Below are 23,838 nucleotides of genomic sequence, written 5' to 3'. Positions count from 1 at the left end.
CCGGTGTTCCGGTAACAGCTGGTGTTGCCGACGGAATTGTTGAATCTGCCGCTGCAATTACTCTTCTCATTGGGGTGGAAAGCACGTCAGTGTAGAAATTTCTTGTCTATTTTGTGTGACTCATTTTGTGCTGCTGGCCATCTGAAACTGTGCTTGTGTGTCTACACTGCAGGAACTTTGCAGGCATCCGCCGGCCGCCAGGAACAGGGAGGCGAGGAGCTGAGCCAAACGCTGCACCTGGAGGAGGTGGTGCCCGAGGCCGCGAGCGAGTGGCAGGCGCTGGCCCATGTGTTCTGACCCCCCCGCAGGGACCGTCAGGGGCGGGGGGCTCCAGAGTAACTGCAGAGCAGAGCGCTTGGGGTTTCTGTTGGGAAGCTTCACATGTCAAACATGTTACCACGATAGTTTTTTAGCTCTAAAATTATCTAAAGAATCATTGTGTTTCAGAGATTTACAGGAAAGAAACTGGGGGTGTAAAGACGCCGTTGTGGTTCGTCTGCAGATCACGGAACTCAGGTACTCCAGCCGGTAGCTCCGCCTTCGCCCGTGGCCAGTGCATCTAGTCGGAAGGTTAACAGCCTGACTGGCCTTGTGGTGGGATTCCTTTGTATTAGCAAAGACAGGCGTGGCCTGAAAACGGCCAGATAGGTTTTCCTTCGTGCTTTCTGTTATAAGAAGCACAGCTTACAAAACAACCATAAGATAAAGTGCATGAAGTCCAGAAAAAATGTTAGAACACACAGGGAAGTTGTTTCCATTCTTTTCTCTGTGCGTTTTGAAATCAGTAGAAATTGACTCTTTTTAGTCAACGGTAAGTTAGTAGAACTAAAACCGTGAGAGATGGCTGGACCAATTCTCTCTCCATTACAAACACCTAATCATTAGTTACAAGAAGACAGCATCTGGAGCGTAAACATGGGGGACAGTAAGCCCAACATGGACGAGGATGAAAGGCCGTGTGATGCTGCTCCGGCCTTGACAGCAGGCACTGGGGTTCCTGGGTCAGACCCCTGCAGACAGCGGGAGCCGCACGCTGCAGACGGGGCTCAGGGGAGCTGAAGCCCCTCACCCCTCGTGAGCAAGACGTGCGTCTGTATTGCAGGGTGGGAACCCACATGGCCCCACGATCGTCCCCTCGTGCATAAGCACGTGTGGTTTTTATTTCAGGGAATTCTTTAGTATCTATCATCAATGGTGCCACGTTCAACGTCCCAAACGAAACCCACCCCGTGCTGGGGCGGGATGTGTGTCCTTCCCACAGCATTCCAAAGATGGAGCGTCCGTCCTTCGTGTGACCCCCACCCCAAGATATTTATATGTTCTCTATATAAATGCATATGTACATACACAGGTATGTGGGCCTCTGGCTGAGCAGTATATTTTGTAAATACAAGCACTGACCCAGTTACAGAGAGCGTCAGAGTTCTTACCTCCACGAGCACTTCAGATCAGTATTCTCTTCATTTTGTTAATAAATGGATCTCTTTTCCTTGTAACATAGAGCTGGGGTTGTTTTGTTTGTGTTTTCCAGAAAAATAATTGCCTTTATTTTCTCTCATTGCCTCCCTGGTTTCACGAGAGAGCAGTTTTATTATAAATATTGTATGGATTTTGTATATTAAGAGAGGAGCTCGTTTCAGATTCCTGAAAATAGAGACATTTCACTGTTATTTTTTGAAAGGGCATCTTTGATTTTTTGTTCTTGTTCACTTTCGGATATGTATATAAGTAATATCGATGGTGATATAAAAACTTTTGTTATGTGAAAATATTTAAGTCAGAAAACTGTTAAATAATATTACTTTTTTTTCAAACTGCTTTGTGTATTGTATATTTTTTTAAGGGAAAAAAGCCTTATTTGACTTATCCTTGTGATACTGGACTTGTTATATATATCCTGAGGTTTTCCTGAATGTTGGCGTGTATACCTGGCTGTCGTCAGTGTATTCAAAATAATTGTAATTTTGCCAGAGTTTTAAAGGTTCTGCTTTTAATGCACTTTCTTTTATAATTTTGTATTAAAATATTTTAGAAGTGTTGATTAATTCTGGTGAACAAATATCCGCAAAGTTGCAATTATTGGAATTTTACAAATTTTGTTCTTGTTTATTTATTTTGGTTTTGGCATTAAATGTCATCTCAGGACGGTCTCTAAAAGGGGTTTGTTTAATTCCTAATTGCACAGAAAGTATAGTTCACTGAACTGTATTGGTGAACTGCCTGTTTAAGCAAAAGGCCTTACCAGGTGAGTTGAAAGCCTACTTTTATTTTGGTTACAGAAAAAGAAAAAAAAGAAAACCTGCCAATAATTAATTTTGTGAGTTTTCTGAATTTATTAGCAGGCAAACACAAGACATTATTGTATTATCTTGATTTACTTCCTAATTATAAAAGCTGCTTCTTTGCAAAACATTCCTTGAAAATATCAAGTTTTGTAAAGATATAATTTCACTTGGATCTTCAGTGGAGTACAGGCTGATCTTTATATTTTAGTGGTTGATAAACAGTCTTCTGATGAAATTTCTAGAAGCCTTCTGCACAACCAGGATTTTGAGAATAGATAACTGTATTTTTAGAAATATCTCATCCTAGCATATCTGTTTTGGAATAACAATAAATAAAAAAATGAAGTTAGGAAGTGTGATTAATTTTTTTTTCTTAAATATTTAAGAAAGTTTGGCATATGAATTAATTTCAGGTTCAGATAATTTTTAACAGAAAAGAACTTTAATATTTAATGTTTTGCTTTTCCTCTGTGAAGTTCAGGCAATGACAGCTTCCCCTTGCAAGGTCTGTTTGAAGAGCTTCCAAGTTAAAAAACGAGAACATTGCTCAGTGGCAGGCACGCTGCCTGCAGCTGCTGCAAGGTCCTCTCTGTCCTCGGCTGTTCTCACCAGGGGCGGGTCAGACACGTCCTGGTGCTGTAGGTCCCTTTGGAAAGTTCCTGCCTGGGACCCACTTCTGTGGGTTGCAGTGTTTAACTAACCTGAAAGAATGAAACACCTTCCCACAGAGACTGAACCCCGATGGGTGTAGTTTATAGATCAGTGCATGGAGGGTCCCCTCCGATGGGTGATGCAGATGTGGGCAGGTCCATAGAATGGCATGCGATTGAAACAAAATCATCCTTTCAGAGAAGGGATGCCCTTTCCCGCGCATACCCGCTGTCATTTTGCCCCCACGCACGTGCACACCAGCCTGCGGCCTGAAGGTGCAGCACATCAAACTGCCTCTTATCCTCTGACCATGTGACCTGGGGACCTGGAAACCTGTTCAAATGAGGACTTGCCATTGTCTATCCAATTTCAGCACTGAACTAGGGAACACTGCTTTAGGACAATATTTTGTGCTCCCCAGCCCATTGTCATGTTTAAGGAAATGTAGATCTGAGTTTCACAATGATATCGAGTGTTCTCTGACTTCTAAACTCTTAACACCATTTATGCGCAAGAGACACTCGAGTTAGTACAAGACTCAAAAAAGTAGAAGTGGATTTCTGTTCTTCACATGGATTTTCCTCTTTGCAGAAGAATATTCATAACTCACAAGGAGACACATTTTTAACAAAGTGATCATCAGATTTATGTAAGGCACGTTTTTGAGAAAATACGTAAGATGTGGAACTGTTTTCCGGTTAGTATTTTAGAGAGATCTCATGCCTGTTTTTCTCATGCATATTTTTTCCCCAGGAGTTTATTTCAAAGTCAATACTGTGCTCCCCCCACCACTAAAAAAAAAGTTCATCCAAGGCTGGATCACTGCTAATTAATACATCCTTTTTCTAAAATTCTATTGTACTGAATGAAGCAGAGATGAAATTGTACAATTGATATTTCTGAATCTAGATGTCTTCTCTGTTTGCAGCTAATCTATTTATGTAACAGGTGTTTTAGAATTTTTAGAATTTCAAAAGTGCCTGCATACAGGTTTGGGGCCTCTATGTCTTTACTGTAGTGAAGATTAGCACTTTAAAATCTAGTTGTGTCTTTGTTGTTTAAAAAGTGGGGCAGACTCTTGGAGGGTTGGACGCCCTGAGTTTCCCCAGGAAAGACACAGGCTCCTGAAGCCAGTGTCCTGTTTGGTCACTGCTGAGCTGATCTGAACTTGCCCCCTTCCTCAGTCACATGCGGGCACCGATGAGCATGGAGACGCTATGCTCGTTTTTTACAGGGGTAACAAATAAAATACTTCAGCACTAAAAAATGAAGACTAAGTGGCAGGAGCAATAGGCAGTAATCATAAAAGATTTCTCTAATCTTTTTTTATGTGTAATGCTTCACAGCATGGAGACTTTTGTATTAAATCAAGATTTGTAATCTATTTGACAAATTCTAAAATGACAGTGATTCATTCTCGATTCACCACTAAAGAAAAATTTTAATTTTTTAATTTATAGAAGAATTTTTTTTATCTTCAGAACTGTTTCATGGTCTGTTTATACGTTGGATGATATTTATTTAATCCAATTTTGTATTAGAAATGGATAGTTATGCCAAAAGCCACTGTGCCGGCCTTAAGAATAATAAAAATAGTTTTTGTATTATTTGAAAGCTCCTGTATATTTACTTGTTTGGGCTTTGGGTGAGTTGTAACTGTTTAAAGATGGATCTTTCCTTTATGTACCATTTTCAGCGTGAGTTAGCTCACAGAGCTGCTGCCTTGGCAATGAACTCAGATCCCCGGGTTGGAATAGTGTGAGGACGTCTTATTTTCTGTCCTTGAGGGTATTTTACACTTTCTCTCTCGTTGGTAAGACATTTGAAAGTGACTTGAAATGAAGTGAAAATCAATCATAATACCAGTATCTGTTCCTGAGATGGGAGGGGATCGGACTTTCCCGGAAGTACCAATGGAGTTAGCTCATATTATCGCATCTAGTCCTTTGTAAAGATATGTTTTCAAACTTTTGTTAAGTTCGTAGTTTATAGAGCCATTATCCTGTCGAAATAACAAATTAAGGATCTCTTTCTTCTTAGTTCACTTTATTTCTACCACAGACTGGGGACTCCATACACTTTTGCACTGAAGTAGCTCAAGTGATCTGACTCCTCCCTGGGCTCTGCTCAGAGGGAAAGGGAAGAAGCTGATTCCACCTCCTTGCTTGTTTGTCCCGAGGGGGATATAGCTCTACTGTTTTAAATATGGTGGGCGGAGGAAGGTGTGTTCTTTACCAGATGATGGGAAATTTGTTCCCTGTACAGTGGATTGCCCCAACTATTGAAAATGCTTCACCAGATGAATTTTTCAAGAATGCTTGGCTGTGTTACAATGTAAGGGCGTTTGTATTTAAACACAAAGGCATGTGTTTGCTGAGCCCCCTGGGCACTGTAGAGCCGCGGCAGGGTGAGTCGGGATCGCAGGTCAGCGTAGCCCTCACTGACCATTTGTAAAGTGTAATTATATTTGCAGGACGCTGCCGATTCCTCAGTCGGAAGGGGTTTGGACAGAGAGGAGGAGGAAGGGGTGTCGGCATTGGCTTGGAGTCGCACCTGCACACGGGGGCCACCCACTGCCCACCGTCCGGCTCTTGTGTTGTTAGACGGAAACAGGCCGGGGTCTGGGGGCCCCGCAGAAATGAGCTGGTGTCCTCCCACCATCGTCTCAGACGGGGCCTTCCCTTGCTAAGTTTCACAAATTCAGATCATTTCTCACAGCCATAACTGAGACAGAAAAGAACCTGTGGTTATGTTAGAAGCAAAACATGATTTTTTTTAAAGGTTTTGTTAAAAGCAAAACGAAAAATGATTTCAGTTAATCTTGAAAGATAATTCTTATAGCCAAAGCAACTATGAACAAAAATTTCCCAAATCACTTATTTCTGTCAATGTTCCTGCCAGTACAGTGTGGCCAAAAGTAATTTTTCAAAGATCCTGCAGTTCACACCAGCTGGGTGCTCACAATGGTGAGATAATAAAAGGTGAGTGGACTTTGAAACATCATTTAACGGTAACTTGAGAAGTCCTTTCCTGGGAGCCGGAATCGATGCCCTGACCGGACCCCGTGCACTTTGTCTTGCTAACGTGTAAACCGTGAGGTGAGACCAGCATCTGCTGGGACGGCTTATGTCCACACATCCACTCTGAGACGGGACAATCGCTTTACGGGGTCACGTTCTAGAGACCACAATGAGAGAAACACGGCGCCAATGTCATTAAAAGTTTATTACTTGATTTCACTACTCAAGAACAGTAATTTCCGTGAGACCTGCGGTCACAGCACTCGCGGCTGCGCGTCTTCTCGAGTAGTGCCCACTGAGAGCATCAGCTCCGATGCAGAGGGCTCGTGTCCAGCGATTTGGAAGTTTTGTTTCCGAAATGTTCTTTATGTTTCTCTTATCACTGAGGCTATGTGTTAATAGACATTGTGTTAAACCCACACTCGACATTCAGAGTTAGAACAGGATTAGAGGGCTGCACTCGGCATTACGTGGGCTATTCCATCTACGGGAGACCTATGCCCCTGGGGGCTCTTTGGAAGGTGACAAGGTGCCAGGAGACGCTGAACTCACAAGGCAGAGTCAGTACGTTATGGAGGGGAGCAGGGGAGTGTCAGCTCATGTTAGAAAGGAGTTTGCTTCAGAGGACAGCTCCTCCATGCTCGGATGGCCGACCAGGCCCAGCCATGTGTCTAGGTCAGGGGCAGGGACAGGGCAAAGGCAGGCCCCCCACTAGGCCTAGTCACTCAGCACGCTCACTTCTAGGAGACAAGCAGAAGGAGGTTAGTGTTTGCCATGTGCACTGCCATGCCGAGCGCACCACCGGTCACGTTTGGCTCCCCATGTGACCAGTGTGACACTGCGCGGCTACCCAGAAAACTACAAGTCCCGCTTTCTCTGTGCAGGGCTCCCTGAGCCCCCAGCCGGCCGGCTCTGGGGAGGAGGAAACAGGTGGTTTGTGGAGGCCGCTCTGGTTCCCACTGTGCCGTCACCTGATTTCCAAGATCCCGTTTCCTGCTCGAGGCCACCGCCCAGCCCCTTTGCCTCCTCATCCCCTCTCTGTCACACACGAATCCAGCCAATTAGGGGGTGGGAGCAGCCCACCGGCCCTGTGTCCACCACATCACACTGTCCTAAGCTGCCCGCCCGCATCTCACGTACCGAAGCCCCCGTGGGGTGAAGCCACTCCTGACTGCCTGATCCTGTTAGGAAAATGAGGTGCCTTGGGGGAGACAAGGGGCAGGAGAAGAAACCAAAGGAAGCACGGATCGCCAGCCCCACCACCCGCACGCGTCCTGTGTCCACAGCAGTGTCTCCTGGGAGTGCCTGAAGCCGAGGGCGGGAGAGCACGCAGCACGAAGCCAGGGATGGAGGGGTGAACTGGAGGGACGTCGCCGTGGTCTGAGACCCCAGGACACTTTATCTTGAGTTGTACAGTAGTGACCGTTTAACCGTTTTGTGTTTGCGTTTTCTCCATGTAGCTGCTGGCCAGACATTGCCGGGGGATGCGCTGTGGCTGGCCCTCGTGTGCTCAAATCCAAGGCGTTAGGAAGAGGTCATTTCTAGAAGTAGGGGTTTACGGGACTGGTTAAAATTGTAAGGCAGGGATATTAAGAAGCCGAGGACAGGGTTCAGGAGCAGGAGGGTGGCTTCAGCGTCTCGCCATGGGCGATCCAGACCGACTATCTCTTCCTCCCTGTGGAGAAGACACAGCGTTAGGTCAGCGCTGGGCCACCTGCACACCTCCCCCTGCTGGTCCCCTTTCCTGGAAACCTGGCGCCAACCATCAAGGGCTGTCACTTGGATCTGCTGCTAGAAATGATGCCGCATGAAGCTATCTTTCCATTCCGCACAGCCTTCTGAATTTTCAAGGACCTACGTCGCGTAGGGCAGGCTTGTCCTGAATAGTTCTGACTTCCCCCCAAAGCAGAGACCTGCCAGCACCACAGGATCTACACGTGCGGGGTCTGCACGCACGCACTACTGAGTCTGTCGGTATCGTGTGTCCCAACCACCGGACACACCACATGTGACTCAACACTGAGTTAAAGGTGAGGGACCAACTCATCCCACCATAGACTGTAAACTCTTGATGTTTTAATGAGCCAAGTAGCACCTTACACAGGACGAGCCACTGTGCTTGGAGGGGGAGGTGAGCCTGTACCTGGGAGCACCTGGGACTCGCAGGGAGCACGGGTCCTGTCCTTGAGCTGTCACATCTCCCAGGCTGATGCCATCAAGCCTCATACAGCAGAACCTTTCAATGTTAAATGAAGTTGCCTACGGTGACCCCACCAGTGGTTCTGAAAACCGGTCGAGAGGAGGAGAGACGCTCCTGTTCTTGTCAGCAACCGAGAACACCTAGAGCACGAGGCGTGTGGGAAGTCACGCCTTCCCCACAACGAGACCACTGTCCTGTAAGCCACAGGTGAAGACACACTCACAGAGTAAGACCCTAGCACGCGTGTGCCCACGACCACCGGACGCTGCCGGGGACAGACACAGCAGGACCCTACTGAGCTGTTGTCTGGGGACCACGCACAGACCACCCCCAGCGGCACAATCTCATCTTCCCTTCTGCAGAGGAATTCCTACAAGAAGGCTAATCTCTCATCCAAGAAAGATAAACACGAAATCGGCCACGACTGTTCTTCTCTGGACTGGGTGCCATGGGCATCACAGCGTTGCCCTGCCTTTTCCAGTGGCTTCCCTGTCAGAACAGATGCACTGTCTCCTGGGCTGGCATCTGTCTTCCTCACTACATGTCTCTAGGTTGGAGAGGGGTCGACTGGAACACCTTGGGCGTAGTCGTGACTGTGGCGGCGGCTGACGCAGCACCAGGCCGCCGGGCAGGGAAGCCGGTGGTCTTGTTTGGCTTGAGAGGAGGTGAACACGGTGGCTCAGGCGGCTATTCCAACGGGGACATGGAATGAGCGAGCGATCATTCCTACTGCCATGAACATCCGCTCTGTGTTCAGGGTGACATGTGCTCTCCTCTTGATGAAATCAGTGTGGGAACTCCAATGCCCCATGAAAGGGGCGCCATGTCACCACTCAGGGACCATCCCACTGCCCTGCAGCTTTAAGCCCTGAAGTGTTTACGTGTTGCTGGAGCCTCGGCTCTGCAGCCACAGAATCCACAGGTCTCCCTGATGGTCTGTCCAGTCTAAGGAATTCAGAATCCAGTTCCCATTTTTGCTAATCTCTGCCGGGAACGCACAACTGGTTTTTCAACACCAAATGTAAGTTATAAATCACACTGTGCCAGTCTCCCCCTGGAGCCCCTGTGACTCCGCCTTGCAGAGTCACTGTCAAAAGCCCTCAGGAGGCTCACAGGGCTTACCTTTCCCACCCCGTGTCCTTCTGGCTGCTGCTGCTCATTCCACATCACGCACCCTCATCACCTCCCTCCTCCTGAAGCCTTTTGTGTTCTCCTTTGGTCTGGAGAAAACTGTCCCCGGGCTGTGGCCAGCGAATGCCAGCTGCTCTGGAGGCCTGTCTGGCCACCCTTCCTGGAATGGTAACCACCTCTCACACACAGGTACACAGCGCTCTCAGCCCCTTCCTGCCTTTCCCTCCATAGCTCGTGCTGGGGACGTACAGATGACCAGAGGACATTCTGAGATCTCCGGCTTCTCAGCACAATTGTCGTCACTATTAGAATAACATCAGCTGCTGTTTCTGTGTGGAACCTGCAGGCACCCTGTGACCACGTTGTCCTTACCACCTTTTACTGTCACTATGGTTTCTGTCCATGTCACCCTACTTTATGGAGCAGGAAACCAAGGCTCAGAGAGGTCACAGGCCAAGGACACTCAGACAACAAATCTGGGCCTTGTTCTATGTCACTCCAGCATCATAACCAACGGGACAGGCCACCTGAGTGTTTCTGAGGATGCCTCGCCTGGTCCAACCATCCCCGTCTTGTCACCTTGTCCTGCTCATTTCCTGGGGGGCAAAGATGCTGCCGCCTGGGCCAGGAGCCACCTGACCTTCCAGCTGAGTCAGCGTCTGCAGCCACAGCCCCCGGCACAACTGTGGCCTCGTGCCCCCACCTGTCCTCAAGCTCCCCTCGGAGCTGGCCCCGTGCGGTGCTGGCTCAGAACTCCTGAGAGAATGCAGCGAAGAGGCCGCCCACCCGCCCACCCACCCACACCAGCACCCCAGACCCTGGCTAGCTACGTTACCAGTTTGAAGATTCTGGAAAGCGTGCTCTGGGCGTCAGCCCTGAACCCCTTGTGAGCCGATTTGTAGTCGGCAGCTCTGCCCCCGTAGCCAAATCCGGGCTTCTGCCCCTCGGCTCCCTGCAAGACAAGGACACCGTGCTCTGCTTCCAGCCTGTCCCCAGGATCCCCACCCCCAGTGGCCGGTGACCCGGGGGGCTCAGTGCCCTCCCTCCACATCTGTCAGCTGCTGGCCTGGGCCAGGCTCTGTTACGAGATGTTCCCCAGATGCTCTCGTTCCAAAGGTCAGTGTTTTTTTCTACAACAGCTGCCTCCCTGCTTCACGCTGTGTGGTTTTCAGGAGAAGAAAACATCGGCCACACAGGGTAGACAACTTTCGCCCACACGGGTCTGGAGGAAGGGGACACAGGAGATGGCCTGAGCACCCAGGCTGTGTGCGGCCTGTTTTCGGGTGGTTTGTGCAGACCGTGTTCATGTCCACTCTGTCTCCTAGAGACCCAGGGGCAAGGCCTGTGGACTTGGTGAGATTCAGTCACAGCTTCCTAAAGTCTGGGGACAAAGTTTGAGGTCCCTGGCCTAGAGGGGCCTCTCTCGACCATGACCACTATCGTGGCCTGGGGCCTGAGCATGAACGTGGGGTTCTGAGCAGGTGCCCTGGGCTCCGGAGCTGCGGCCACCAAGGGAGGGGCAGGTCTGGGCACCACAGCACAGCCCAGGAGCCAGCAGCCTGGATGGGTCTCAGCCCCCTTCCCTCCACTGTGTGACCGTGGGCAAGTGTGGGACTCTCTCTGAGCTCGTTTCCTCTTCTCTAAAATGGGGAGCATTGCGATCCCTTCCTGACAGGGTGGCTGTGAGGACACCAGCAGTGGGTGTCCCATTCTGAGAATGGAGCTCTGAGCTTGCGGTCACCTGCTGCCTCCAGCGCCCATTCAGAGAGGGTGACACAAGTTTTCTTTGTGGATCATAGTGATATCAAATGGTTGTGGCAATACAAGAATACTTGTGTCCTGAGTTTATTTTCTAACACGCTTTAGCCGCGATGGGACGTTCCACTGTCAGTGTGAGAAACGGGTGGGACAAGCTCTGGGTGTGCGGCCACGACTGGTAGCACTCGGGGTAAAGGGCGCTCCAGCCTTCGTGCCACATCCCCTGGGGGGCCGAGCAGCCGGGCACCCCCAGGCTGGGGTCTCTGCCCCAGGAGCTCTACTCGGAGGGCAAGGTCTGAGGTGTCACTTTGTTTCACCAACAACAAATGGGAGGCTGTGTGGTCCTCTCCTGAGAATTCTAGCAAAGGGAACAAAACCATCTCCTGAAGGAGACCCCAGAGCACTTTCCTTCAGCTTCCAGTCCTTTCAGATTTCATCAGTGTTTCAGGGCTGGAGGGAACTTGGAAACCCTCTCATCCCCCTTTGTGTTAGAGGGACTGGAGGTGCAATCTGGAAGGTTCCAGGTTCTTCTGGTTCCCCTCGCTCATCCCGGGACCAGGCCCATCTGCCCAGGCCCCCCACACAAGCTATTGCCACAGCTGCCTCCTCGTTCAGCCTGGGCTTGGGGACACACATGGGACGTTCAGGTCCCAGGCGGCTACTTGCATGTGAAGATCGGTTTCAAGGTTATCAAGTGGCCTAAGGGACAGGGGTGTGTGGCAGAGAACGTGCAAGCCTGCATACTAGAGGGAAGCCAACGCCGCCCTTGGATCCTGGAGGCTTCCACGGACACGGCCTCTCCACGATGGCACACAGAGGGACGGGTGACAGTTAAAGAGAGCTGCGCCAAAGAGAGACACATGTGACGTGGTAAGAGCCACACTTGCCCCTGCGAACGCTGACTCTATTGTTTTTCTCCCAAAAGAAAGATGCTGAGAAAATTAAATTCAAGGAATGGTTTTCAGATTAATAATGTGCTTGACTCTTCCTCCTTTTCACATTCCTGGTCACATACCTTTGGACCACCTAGAATTTACCAGAAAACATACAACATAGTTTAGAAGACGGAAGTGGGGACTTCAGAACTCCAAACGGGAAGGGAACCCTGCAGCTCCAGAAAGCAGATGAGCAGGCAAAGGAACTATAGCAGAGGGGTTTGCTTTGGAGAAAAGAAAACATTGACACACGTGAGTCGGACCAGAAATGGGAGCGAGGCGAGGAACGCAAAGCTCTTGCTTTCTGGCCAGCGGCTGGGTTCAAGTGGCCGGGCAGGAGGCAGGCTTCTGTCCCCACCCCTCCCCACGTGCAGTGGGGACTTTGTGTAAAGTCCAGCGTCCACGCCTGGAAAGCTAAGAGACAGATCAAGGGGTTACTTAAAGGGAGGTTCAGGGTCAAAAATGCATTTCGTTCTTCAGTCTCACCTTGGTCTCCTGCTGGGACAGAAAGTCACAAATTAATTGGCTCTGAGTGCCAGCCCATGTGAATTTTCTACATTGTCACCGTTTTGTAAAGTCCTTAGGTCAAGAAAAGCTCAAATGTATTGGTATAAAATGTTCCAGCAAATGCATCAGTTCATAATTCAATGTCACAACGTGTTGGAGAAATGCAGGAACTTTACGAAACCTTTCTTCTGCCTCTGTCTGCGGCGTCTTCCCTCCCTCCTTCCTCCCATCCCGTTCTATGTTTCCTTCCTTCCTTCTTCCTTCCTCCTTCTTTCTTCTTTCCTTCCTTTTTCCTTCCTTCTCCCTTCCTTCCCCCCTTTCTTTGCTTCTTCCTTCCTCTTTCTTTTTGAAAAATCCATTCATTCACTGATACGATGTTTGTTACTTGAGCGTCCGGAGTCCATAGGCCTCTACTAGAGAATAAGGATGTCGTGTTCCCAAGATGACCTATTCCTGGCATGTAGGTCAGTGGTTATTCTTCCCTTTGAGTCTGAAATTATACTTTTTATAAAGTAAGAGCCATACCTAATAGTTACTAGTCACTCAGGTTTGTAAGTTTGGTTAGAACATCCTGGTGGGTGTCTTCAGCTGGTTCACTAATACCTGGAAAGTGAACAGATCGCCCACTTAAGTCTTCATGAAAACTTTGTTCTCAGCATTCAAAGCCTGAAATTCCTACGAAGGTTTTCCTGGAAGCTTCAGTTACCACTAACACACAAACCAAGTCTTCTGCGTTACTTGGGTCATCATGAACTGGACAAGTGACGTGACCGCCCTGTCCACTCCTTAGCAGAATCGCTTTCCTCAACAAAAGCCACCCTCTGGTGGTGGCGCTGGCCATGTCGGTGGGCCAGTCAGCCCCAGGCCCACAGGTGTGGGGAGGAAATGAGGGATTTTCTCAAACATGGTCCTGCTCTTCCCTAGGGAGGGGCCTAGTGGGGGGGGAGCCCTGTGGCAGGGGTGCCTGGGGGGCAGGGAGGAAGCAGGGCAAGGACGCCAGAAGGGAAGACCTGGCCCTGGGAAGCCCCTTCTTTTCCCTGGAGGAGAAAGCAGCAGGCAGCTGTGGGCAAGCCGGGCTTTGTGGGAAAGCAGGGTGGGACCGTTAAGCAACGGACACAGCAGAACGTAAAGGTCCAGGGGTCGGAGGACCAGAAAGGAGGGGAACTGCATGAACAGGCATTTGTCACCTACCCAGCTAAATCTGCTCAGGGACCGTCCTCGCCCCTGGATAAGGAAAAGAAAGAAATAATGACATTGTGATCAGTGCAGGAAAAAAGTTCTTGTAATTAAGAAGAAACAGTCAAAACAGTGTATGCTCAGGTGGTAGGCAGTTTTCGTCACATGTGCCCTTTCCAAGGGGTGCCGGTGGCCAGCAGAGCTTCTGGGGCCGATTTCCCATCAGGCTTTAGAGGGAAAGCACCCTAGGATCCATTATCACTGTCTGCGGTTGTGGCAGGAGGGGATGCCCTGTATCTCTCAGCCTGTCTACGAGGGGTCCACGTGATACGACACCGTGGAACCAAGTCAGGCAGCCGACAGTCCACCCCTCTTTTTGGTACATTTCAGGGAAGGTCTATAAATAAAGTGATGATTAATCCAGACATTCAGAGGTCTTACCTTTCCTTGCGATGGAGGAGGTGTGCGAGGTGTCACCTGCAAAGACACAGGATGGTGAGCTGTGGTGGGGGTCTCCCTCCGTCGGAGCAGTGCTGCCCCTTTGTGAGGGCCTGGCTTGTGGCGGGCAGCTCAGGTGTGACAGCGTCTAGCACGTGTCAGGCACAGGGCCGCCCACGCTGCCTGGCTCCCCCTCTCAGTCCAGCCCACTGAGAAATGGAGGCTCTGGGAATCTGAAAACAGCCATTGCTCCTCAGATCTTCCAGAACACTCAGGAAATGTTTGTGAAACTCATCGAGAGGCCCTGCAACGAGGGAACTGATCCCTCTTGGTGTGTGTCCTGTGACACACTTGTGGAGACCGTGAACGTCACGTCTCCATGGTCCTTTTTTCGGGAGGGAAGTAAAGTGTCCCCTGATATTCCGAGCTTCAAAGGGACACCCTCACCTCTGTGGCTCCTAAAAGTCACTTGTCAACATGGAAACTATCATCTTACAATGTCAGCTGAACAGAAAGTTTATAACTAAGAGCTTGTGGTTTTGCTTTTGTTTTTAAGACTTTATTGGTACATTATGGTTATAACTAAAGTCCACAGTTTCCACCATGGTTCACTCTCTGTCGTACAATCTAAGGATTTTGACAAAGGAATGAGGTGTATCCACCATCACTGTGTCAAACAGATGACTTCCACTGCCCCAAGTGTCCTGGGCGCCCCATTCACCCCGCCCTCCCCCCAGCCCCTGGCAACGACTGAGCTTTTAACTGTCTCCATGTTTGCAAAGTTCTATTTTTAAAGTACGCTCTCACTCATAGTAGTTTAGTCTCAAAGGAGTGAGTTCTTTGGTAGAATGTGTAGTTCAGTAAGCGACAGATGTAGTTGGGACCTTGGGACCAGGAGCCAAGTCTGAGCTCCCAAGGCCAACCCCACTGTGAGGAGGAGAGAGCGCCATCAGGGGATGTACCTAAGGGTTAGAGCTCAGAGCCCCCTGGATACACTCAGGCCCCCGGTGACTGTGGCCGTGGCCAGCCCCTCACCTCCCCCACCCCAGCCTGTCACTCGCAGTGTGGGTCCACTCACAATGTTCTTGAAGAAGTGGACCACAGGGTTCTCGTCCTGCGGCCGGCCGTGCTGGGACTTCTGGGGCAGGGAGCCGTAGTGGGTGGTTCTTGCCGCATGGTGTGCATCCTGAAACACAGGCGCAGTGGCCTCAGGACAGGCTGTCCCCCCGTCTTGGGGCACTGCCTCTCCACCCCCTGGCACGGCCTCATGCTAGGAAGCCACTGAGGGGCCACCAGACACGCCTGCGGCAGGCAGGGACTCGGACAGGCTCTCTGGCTGTGAGACTGCACCGTGCTGGGAGGTGTCTCCGTTGCTGAGTCTGTGCCTGGCTCCCCGACATCACATAGGAGGCCGAGGGGACGGGAAGGCTGCTGTTTAAGTGTGACTCCATCTGACATAGGGGCCGGGGAGGCAGGGCATCAAAAGGGAAGTGTCGTTTCCCTGAGCTTCTGATTTGGATGAAGGAAAATGCTCAGGAATTGCACAAAACAGCCAGAGCAGCAAAGACAGGCCAGCCAGCAGCTTTGAGAACCAGCCTGGTTCTCAAAACCAGTGACTCAGGTCACAGTGGCACTGAGTCTGCCCAGGCTGGGGCGGCCACTTCCACATCTTGAGCACAGAGGGAAGGACTGATGGGTTGACTGTATGAGGCCCATTCATAACCAACAGAACCAGAACCTTCTAGGTCAACAAATGGTACCCAGAAGATGACAAATGAGGGACAGCGACTGTCGTGTTGACAAACCACCTCCGAGGGCAGGGAAGGAAGCGCTGTCTTCGCAGCCTCCACATGTCCCTCCTTGACTGGCCACTGACGGCATGTGCCCACCAGCAGGGACCCTGAAGACACCAGGGAGGCGAAGCACGAGGAGGGAGAGCCGACCGCTTCTGTGGACAAGGGGCTCCATCCTCGGTGCTGACAAGGGGCAAGGGAGGAGCCCGAATGTCCTTGGAGGCGTCCCCGCTGCTGTGTCACTGCTGCTAGAGGTGAGGAATGCGAGCGGATTAAAGCAGGAGACTGCGTGTCATGCAGGGTGTCATGGGGGGTGTCAGTTCCCACTCCCCGCACTAGAACGTAGGACATGGTGAGGCCAAAAGAACACCCACGGAGCCATAGATGGGGGAGTCATACCACTATAGTCTCGCTGGCGGCTGGGTTGGAGACACAGGAAGCAGGAGCCATGCGATTCACAACCCGCTGTCCGCTTCTCTGCCAACTGACCCCACCTGCTAACTGCAATCCGCTTGCTAGCTCAGCCACGGCAGTTATATCAGTGGCCAATGGCTAACTGGTTACAGCTGACGGCCAACTAGTCACAGCTGATGGCCATCTACTACCTGAGCCAGCACCTGTCTATGTGAGGCCGAGAGCCTGGAAACTACTTTCTGGGGCTCTGCCCCCACAACACCCCTTGCACTTGTTCCCGGGCCCACTGTGGACAGTGACGCAAAGCTGGTGGCTCCTCTGATTCTTCCCTTTCCAGCAGAGTTTGCAAGGTGGCTGTCCCTGTCCTTCCCCACAAGCCCCTGCCCCACCGTGTCTAATTTGACTGGTGAGGTTATTAAATACCATTCTAATGGCTTGAAATACAGCGGTACCTCGGTTTTCGAACGTAATCCATCCCAGAAGACCGTTCGAGTTCTGAAACATTTGCAAACAGCCGACAGTGAGGCCTCAGGATTCTGCACTCAGTGGAAGCCGCGTGACATGTTCGACTTCCGAGGCGTGTTCGAAACCGGAAGCATTTACTTCTGGGTTGACAGCGTTCGGAAACCGAAATGTTCGTCAACGGAGACGTTTGAAAACCGAGGAACTGCTGTGATTAGAATGGCCCCGTCCAGTACTCATCCCTTGGTGCTTATGGACCACCTTTCTGCGTGTCATGCACTGCGTTTGGGTCCCAGAAGCACCATGTACCCTTCACTCACCCATCCTGCGATTAAATGAGAAAAATGTCTTAAACTTTACATGGTGGTTTGGGAAGAAATTAATGCTTAGTCATATCACATAGGTCTCACACCATGAGAACTCACTTATGTTGTGAGATATTAACAGTGTTACGTAGATAATAAGCTTCGCCTGTGAATTATGCATGTCTGCTTTGAATGCTAAAGAAAACCATATTTTTTGTGATTTTTATAACAAATGTGTCAGTCACCAGTCTTCTGAGGCAAAATAAATTTAAATCTTTTAAGGAACACATGAAGTTGGTAGGTTGCATTTTAGCTCTTGAAGCTATGAAATCAGGGGTCGTAACTATTCACGCCAAGTGTGATTGGTCTCTCCCCGGTGCTCTGTGCAGAGCTAAGCATGAAATGAGCATGACGGTTGGATTCACATGTAGTTATTTAGATCACTGTTAACACAGAGCCTAACACACAGATCTTAGGTAAATAAACAATTATTATGGAGTCACGCAATTGCTTTGTTGGGATGCATGGGAGAGTGACTGAAATGCAGCTTTGACGTGAACTTTTGGGCTGTAAATTGTCAGCTGCACAGATAATTGGATATCACCACATAGTCACAACTGTTCTGTTATCTTATAGTTGCAATGGTCTGTTACTGAAAGGACATTTAGGCCACCACATTTCTATATACGAACAATGAACAGTTAAAAAGGGAAAAATGTGAAAACACTGCCATCTATAATAGTATCAAAGAAACAAAATATTAGTTGTCAATCTAACAAAACAGGTATAGCATCTTTACGCTAAAAAATGCTGGTGGAGGAAATCACGGACAGTGTTAGTAAGTGGAGAGACATACTGTGCTCACGGACTGGAAGGGTCAGCAGAGTCAAGATGCCAGTTCTCCCCAAACTGATCGACAGACTTAACTAAGCTCCAGACTTAATGCCAGCAAGCTTGTGTTTAGATACGAACAAAGGGATTCTAAAACCATAGGGAAATGAGATGCGACCAAAACAGGCAAACGACCGAAAGAAGGATACATGGAGGGTTTCCATCAGCTGATTTTACAATTTCCTGCACAGTTACAGTGATGACGCCGAGTGCGGTGGGGGGGACGGGACTCTGCAGAAATAGACCCACAGGAGTGCGACCCATTGACCTTTGACAAAAGGTGCAAAGACAATGCAGTGGACAGAAGGTAGTCTTTTCAACAAATGGTTTTGGAACGATTGGACATCCATATCCAAAAAAGGGCTGCAACCCAACAGTCACACCTCACACAAGAATTAACTCAAAATGGATCATAGATTTCTATCCATAATGTAAAACTATAAAATCTTAAAAGAAAACTTAGAAGGAAACCTTCAATAATCTGGGGACCTGACACCAAAAACATGACCCACAAAAGAAAAAATTGGTAAATTGGACTTCATCAGAATCTAAACTTTGTTTTGCAAAAGACACTGTTAAGAGAATGCAAAGACAAGCTACAGAATGAGAGAAAATATTTGCAAATCACATCAATGACAAACAACTTGAAGCTAGAATAAGTAAAGAACTCTCAAAGCTCAATGGTTTAAAAAAAAAAAAAAAAGCCCAGTGAAGAAATGGCCAAAACACTTAAATAAGCACTTCATCAAAGAGGAAGACGGGCAGAAGGCGAGGCAGCCCGCGAAGGGATGCTCCGCGTCCTGAGCCATCAGGGAGATGTGTCTGAGACACAGTGAGGCGTTTCTCACAGGGCTGGTCGGATACTTACCGTGGGACCCAGCAACACTGCTTCCTGCTTTTAGCGATAGAAGAAAAACCAAATATTTTGGGAAGTGGCCTTTATAATGCATATCTTAGCAATTTTTTGAGGGGGAAAATAATTTAAATCTTCCATGAAAACTTAGGATCATCAAGAATCTGTGCGTGAGTGTCTCTCGCAGTCCACGTGGTGGGGGCTCCTCACTCAGCAATAAAAAGGAACAAACTTGGTGTGTCAACAACTCAGAGGCGTCTCCATGGCCTTGACTGAGCGATGGAAGGCATTCTAGAAGGATGTCATACGTGCCACCTCATCTACGTGACATTCTCCAAGTGATGAAACCATAAAGAGATGACCAAAGCGGTAGTTGCCAGGGGTGGGGGCAGGGAAGGGTGTGATGTGACCATAAAGTGAAAGCAAGAGGGAAGTTTTGGGGGGATGTACCCCTACTGTGGCGGCTGCTACAAGAAACTATACACGTGTTCAAATTCACAGACCTGTACAGCAAAAACAAGGCAGTGTTACTGTGTGTTAACATCTAAAATACAATAAAATAAAGAGGCCATTTCGCATGGTCGAGCGTAATGCAGGCAGTTACATCTTTACATGAGTTTGCTACCTGGACACCCCTGCACAGGTAAGGCTGGTCTCCCTCTAAACACATGCCTGTCATTTGCATCTTGGACACCAAAACCTGTGTGACCTGAGCAAGCCACTCTGTGTGTGTGTGTGGGGGGCTTCTGTTTCCTCCTGTGTGAAAGGATGTGGCTGAAACAGACTCTCTGAGAAAGTCTCAGCTTGAAAACGTTGCTAAGGGGCCACTGAGACGAGCAGCCAAGAAAAGAAAGATAATGGTCCAGTGTGGTTGAAACTCAGGGCATTTCCTGGGATGCTGGGCCTGGGGTTTGCGCTGTTTATTTACGTGTCACTAAAGAGCTTTTGTGGTGGGCCCAGGAAGCAAAGCTATGGCTCACACCTCGGTTGCCGTGGCGAGACGCCTTTACACAGTGGCAGAAAGGGGCTGCTGTACCTGAGTCACCCCTAAGTTTTTCTTATTGTGCTAAACACGAGCATGTAAAAGTGACCGTCTTCACCATTTCTAAGGGCTCAATGCCGTGGCATTAGGTCAGTCACAGGGTCATGCCACCGTCACCACTGGCCATCTCCAGGACTTTGTCATCTTCCTAAATGATACTCTGTCCCATTAAACAACAACTCCCTGACCCCCGGCCCCGGCACCGTCTACTTTCTGTGTCTACGATGTGACTCATCCAGGGCCCTCACAGAAGTGGGATCACACAGGGTGCGTCCCCCGGTGCCTCGCTTCTGTCACTCAGCGTCGTGTCCTCCAGGTCCATCCATGTGATACGTGTGTCAGGACGCCCTTCCCTTCTAAGGCTGGATAGTGTTCCACTGAGTGTGCAGCCAAGTTTGCAGATCAGCCTCTGATACCTGGGAGAGGGTTGCCAGACCCCTGCTCTCCTTCCCCTGACAGCCTGGACTGAAACTGGCTGGCAGTGACACTTTGGGCAGATGCTGGCGCCCATCACAGCACTGGAACCATCGTGAAAGCCTGGCTGCTCTGAGGGGAGAGGTCCACGGCGCAGCTCAGGGGGACGCCCTCTTCTTGGAGAACGGCCGGTCGACCCATCATGTCTCTGGGTTGGGGGCCAGTTCATGGTCAGAGCAGGGCCAGCCTGCGCCCAGGTAGCTGCGGGAGCCCTGGACAGGCCTGGCCAGGTACTTTAAAACCTGTGGGTCTGGGCTTATTTGTTGTATGTTACGATTTATGGGGAGTGGGTGGTTGTCATTTCCTCATGTCTCACTGTAAACCAGGTGACCCGTTTCCTAGGCTGGGGGAGCCGGGAGGGCGCTTGCCTGGAGGAGAAAGGTGAGCACGGGAGAGGTGAAGACCTTGGGGGCGCAGGTGACCTTCAGGGCCTCACAGTCCCGCTGGGCCGGCTGCTGTCGGAAGGTGTGGGGACGCGGGTGAAAGGAGGCAGGGGAGTGTCCCAGCTAAACCCTCGGGCCTCGGGCCGTCGGTGTCCTCCCCTTGCTTCTCCACGTCCTCAGCCGCTGGCCGCTTCAGAAATGCTTGTGACACACACACAAGGTCCCTTAGAGAGGCCGCTGAAGTCAGGCTCCTTAATGAGGCAGGACTTTTGTGGCTTAGTTTTAAAGACACAAGTTTGGCAATTCTCTGATGAAGCACTTTTTAACCGTGTGCACCGAGGTTTAAAAAAAGCTGAACTGGTTCACGTTTTATGGCCATCTGCCAAGACTGGTGTCTCTCGTCGAGGTCTGTCCCCTTCCAAGCAGCTTTTTACTCTGCTGGTGATAAAAAGACAACGGAGGAGCTCGAGGCCCGGCTGCAGTCAGGCCAGAGCTGGGAGGGACGGCCAGGGCCGCGAGCCGTCGGGACCGGAACCGGCCGTGCACGTGGGAAGCCGCCCCTGTGTCCACTGGTCCCCACACGGGCGAGGCCATCCAACAGGTGGAGCTGAATGTTTGCGACGAGCAAAAGTTTGAAAAAATCATACATGCGCATTATATAAAGATAGCAAGTAAAATTTAAAAGCTGGTAGAGGAAATCCTGCCACCTAGGATGGCCCGCTGACGTTCTGATGGCCCAGCTTCAGGCACAGCAGACAGAGAGCAGTACAGCGCCTGGAAACCTGGGCACAGGGCACAACATCACGTGACACTGGCCTGTCCCTCTTGTGCTACTCGATCGTGTCGCGAGCCTCTTCTCACATCAGTACAGGTTTGCATCATGGTTAACAAAACAACTTCTTGATAGCAGATAAAACAACATTACGCTGAAAAGTTTTAAACCCTGGGAGGAAGGCCACGGGGTAAAGGACAACCTTTTCATTTACCTTTAAGGCAGATTGTTTTTTCCAATCAGCTGTTTCTTTAGTTTCCCCTGCACGTGTGATGACAGCTGTCACCAGCAGGGGGAGCGCGTGCACTTGGTTCGGACCCAGACCGCTTGCTGGTCTGAAAGTCTCAGGAAGGGGTTTCCACCTGTTTTCCAGTTTGCGGCAGAGCTGGGAGGTTTAAAACAAGTCGAACCTGTTAACAATTTACGGTCAACTGGGAAGTAATGGCAGATTAGTTTCACCTGCACAACTGAAGCTCCTGGGCCCCACACAGGGCAGAGTCTCTCCCCAGTGACCAGGCATCTGCACTGTCCTGCGCCTCTGGCTTTGACCAGGGGCAAGTCTGTGAGGTCACCCCCTCTTGGAAGAAAATGCCGATTGTGTAAATAGTAACATTCACTGTGCCTGGGATGTCAGGCTTATAAAAGGGCAGAGGTTCCCAAACGGGCACTCCTTAGAGAGCTCAGCCTGTCTCCATCACGTAGGAAGATGGGGCAGGTGCCACTCACACTCCTGGTCTCGTACACGGGGAGGAGCAGACCAAGCCCCCCCAACGCACACAGTGAAAGGGAGAGAAAGCGGGGGTCAGACAGCACTGAGGGTTCACGCAGGTGACCGGGCAGCGTCAGGGCCGGGCTCACAGCATCTAAGAATGTCAGGTGTTGCAGGGCACCTCATGTCATCACCTCCTCACGGACACGCCTTGTCACTTGGGGCTCTGTAGACGAGGTTTCGGACTTGGGGTTACAGTCAGTCTTACGTCACGCCTGTCATCCTCATGAGCGGGATCACAGAAGTCAGGGATGTAGCCTTGGGTCTGTCAGCACAGAGCCTCCAACGAGTCCCGATATGTCCCCTCAGTACTGGTCACAGGACTTCAGCCAACACTTGTCTTATGAGAGAAAGCTGAGGCCCCGTCATTCTGTTTCATTAATGTGATTAAAACCCTCCCGCCCACCAGCTGGCCAAAAACCACACATCTCTCTGCTGCTTATTCCTTGAATGTACAGGTGGGATGTGACAGAACTTTGCAAACAGCCCCACAGTGGCATTAAGGACGCTTGCCTTTCATTCAGGCAGGTTTGCCAATGCTCCTGACAGGGCGGAAGTCAAGGGATTTGCATTCTGCTCTCTCCCCCAGAGAAAGCTGTCATTTTGTGGCCCCGCAGACACGCAGATCCGGGCGGTGGGCGCTTGGTCTCTTCACCTGTTTGGACGCACAGAACAGCATCATCTTTTTTCTGAAGTGCTCACTGTAGCTACTGCAGCAGAGCCAGCTGGGGAGTGAATAAAGTGACGTCTTCTTGTGAAGGTGCTCATACAACCAAACGGGCTTGCTCCATATTGTGTTCTTTACACGTGGGCACTGTGACACGTCGTTCACTATGGGACAGAGCGTCTCTGCCCTTTTCCTCCTGCTTTGCATTTCTTCCATGGCCTATGAAGCCTTTTAGTGCCTCAGAAACCTGGTTTAAATGACTTGCCCTCCTGAAGGAGGCAGTAGCATGAACAGCTGCCCCTTTTCTATCGAACGAGTTTCTACCTCGCTGGCCACCCAGTCTCCACGATAAAACTGGGGAGACGTAAACAGCTGGCCTCTGGCTGCCCTGCCTCTTTTAAGCCATTGGAAGGAAAGGATTTGACATCTTTTTGACCCCATGGCGACTAGCCCAGGTGCAGACTAGGTGCCAGTAAAATACATGTTATCTACCTGAGCATGTGTCTTGAAGTTCAGAAGTTTGGGGGTGAAATGACATGTGGGTCTGCAGGCTGTTTGAGCTGGGACATCTCCCTTTCAGGGGTGGTCCAGACAGACGCAGCGTCGATCTCCATGGCTGCAGTTTTATTCCCCACATGCCGACCCCACGACGCGGGAGACATTCTGAGAATCGCCAGACACTGCGGTTCTCTCGCCACCATTTGTTTATCTCAGTGTTTTGGAGGAAGTGATTGCATCATTACTGGTCAAGCAGCTTTGAAGATGCCTCAGGAGGGAGTGTTAGATTTTTCCAGCAAGGTCAGGATGTTTTAGATTTTGCAATCTGGAGAGAATTCTGTTCTGTCTGAATGACATATGCAGTTTACTCTGTGTTTTTGCCCTTTGCAAGTTCTTGAATCATCGACTCGGGTG

The 23,838-nt window shown here is 50.0% G+C and overlaps 2 protein-coding genes across 8 annotated transcripts in view; one reads left to right on the top strand and one right to left on the bottom strand.

The window, feature by feature from the left end:
* Window positions 1–2,157, top strand: part of ZNF236 (zinc finger protein 236) — an 88,890-nt gene extending 86,733 nt beyond the window's left edge. For all 4 annotated transcript variants that reach the window (XM_074339816.1, XM_074339817.1, XM_019715556.2 and 1 more), the window contains exon 32: window positions 173–2,157. In XM_074339816.1, the coding sequence (XP_074195917.1) occupies window positions 173–297 (125 nt within the window). In that variant the 3' untranslated portion in view covers window positions 298–2,157. The remainder of the gene's footprint in view (window positions 1–172) is intronic.
* Window positions 2,158–6,146: 3,989 nt separating this feature from the next.
* The window catches only part of MBP (myelin basic protein), an 85,329-nt gene continuing 67,637 nt past the window's right edge, over window positions 6,147–23,838 (bottom strand). For 2 of the 4 annotated variants that reach the window (XM_019715598.2, XM_019715607.2), the window contains 5 exons: window positions 15,180–15,287; window positions 14,105–14,140; window positions 13,679–13,711; window positions 10,123–10,239; window positions 6,147–7,631 (listed from right to left, as the gene is read on the bottom strand). In XM_019715598.2, coding sequence (XP_019571157.1) covers window positions 7,587–7,631; window positions 10,123–10,239; window positions 13,679–13,711; window positions 14,105–14,140; window positions 15,180–15,287 — 339 coding nt within the window. In that variant the 3' untranslated portion in view covers window positions 6,147–7,586. The remainder of the gene's footprint in view (window positions 7,632–10,122; window positions 10,240–13,678; window positions 13,712–14,104; window positions 14,141–15,179; window positions 15,288–23,838) is intronic. The other 2 variants (XM_074339821.1, XM_074339822.1) reach the window with 1 other exon arrangement.

This window comes from Rhinolophus sinicus, linkage group LG09, assembly GCF_036562045.2.
Source record: "Rhinolophus sinicus isolate RSC01 linkage group LG09, ASM3656204v1, whole genome shotgun sequence".
NCBI lineage: Eukaryota > Metazoa > Chordata > Mammalia > Chiroptera > Rhinolophidae > Rhinolophus > Rhinolophus sinicus.
Note: the sequence above shows the minus strand (reverse complement) of the source record. Positions and strands in the feature narration are given on the sequence as shown.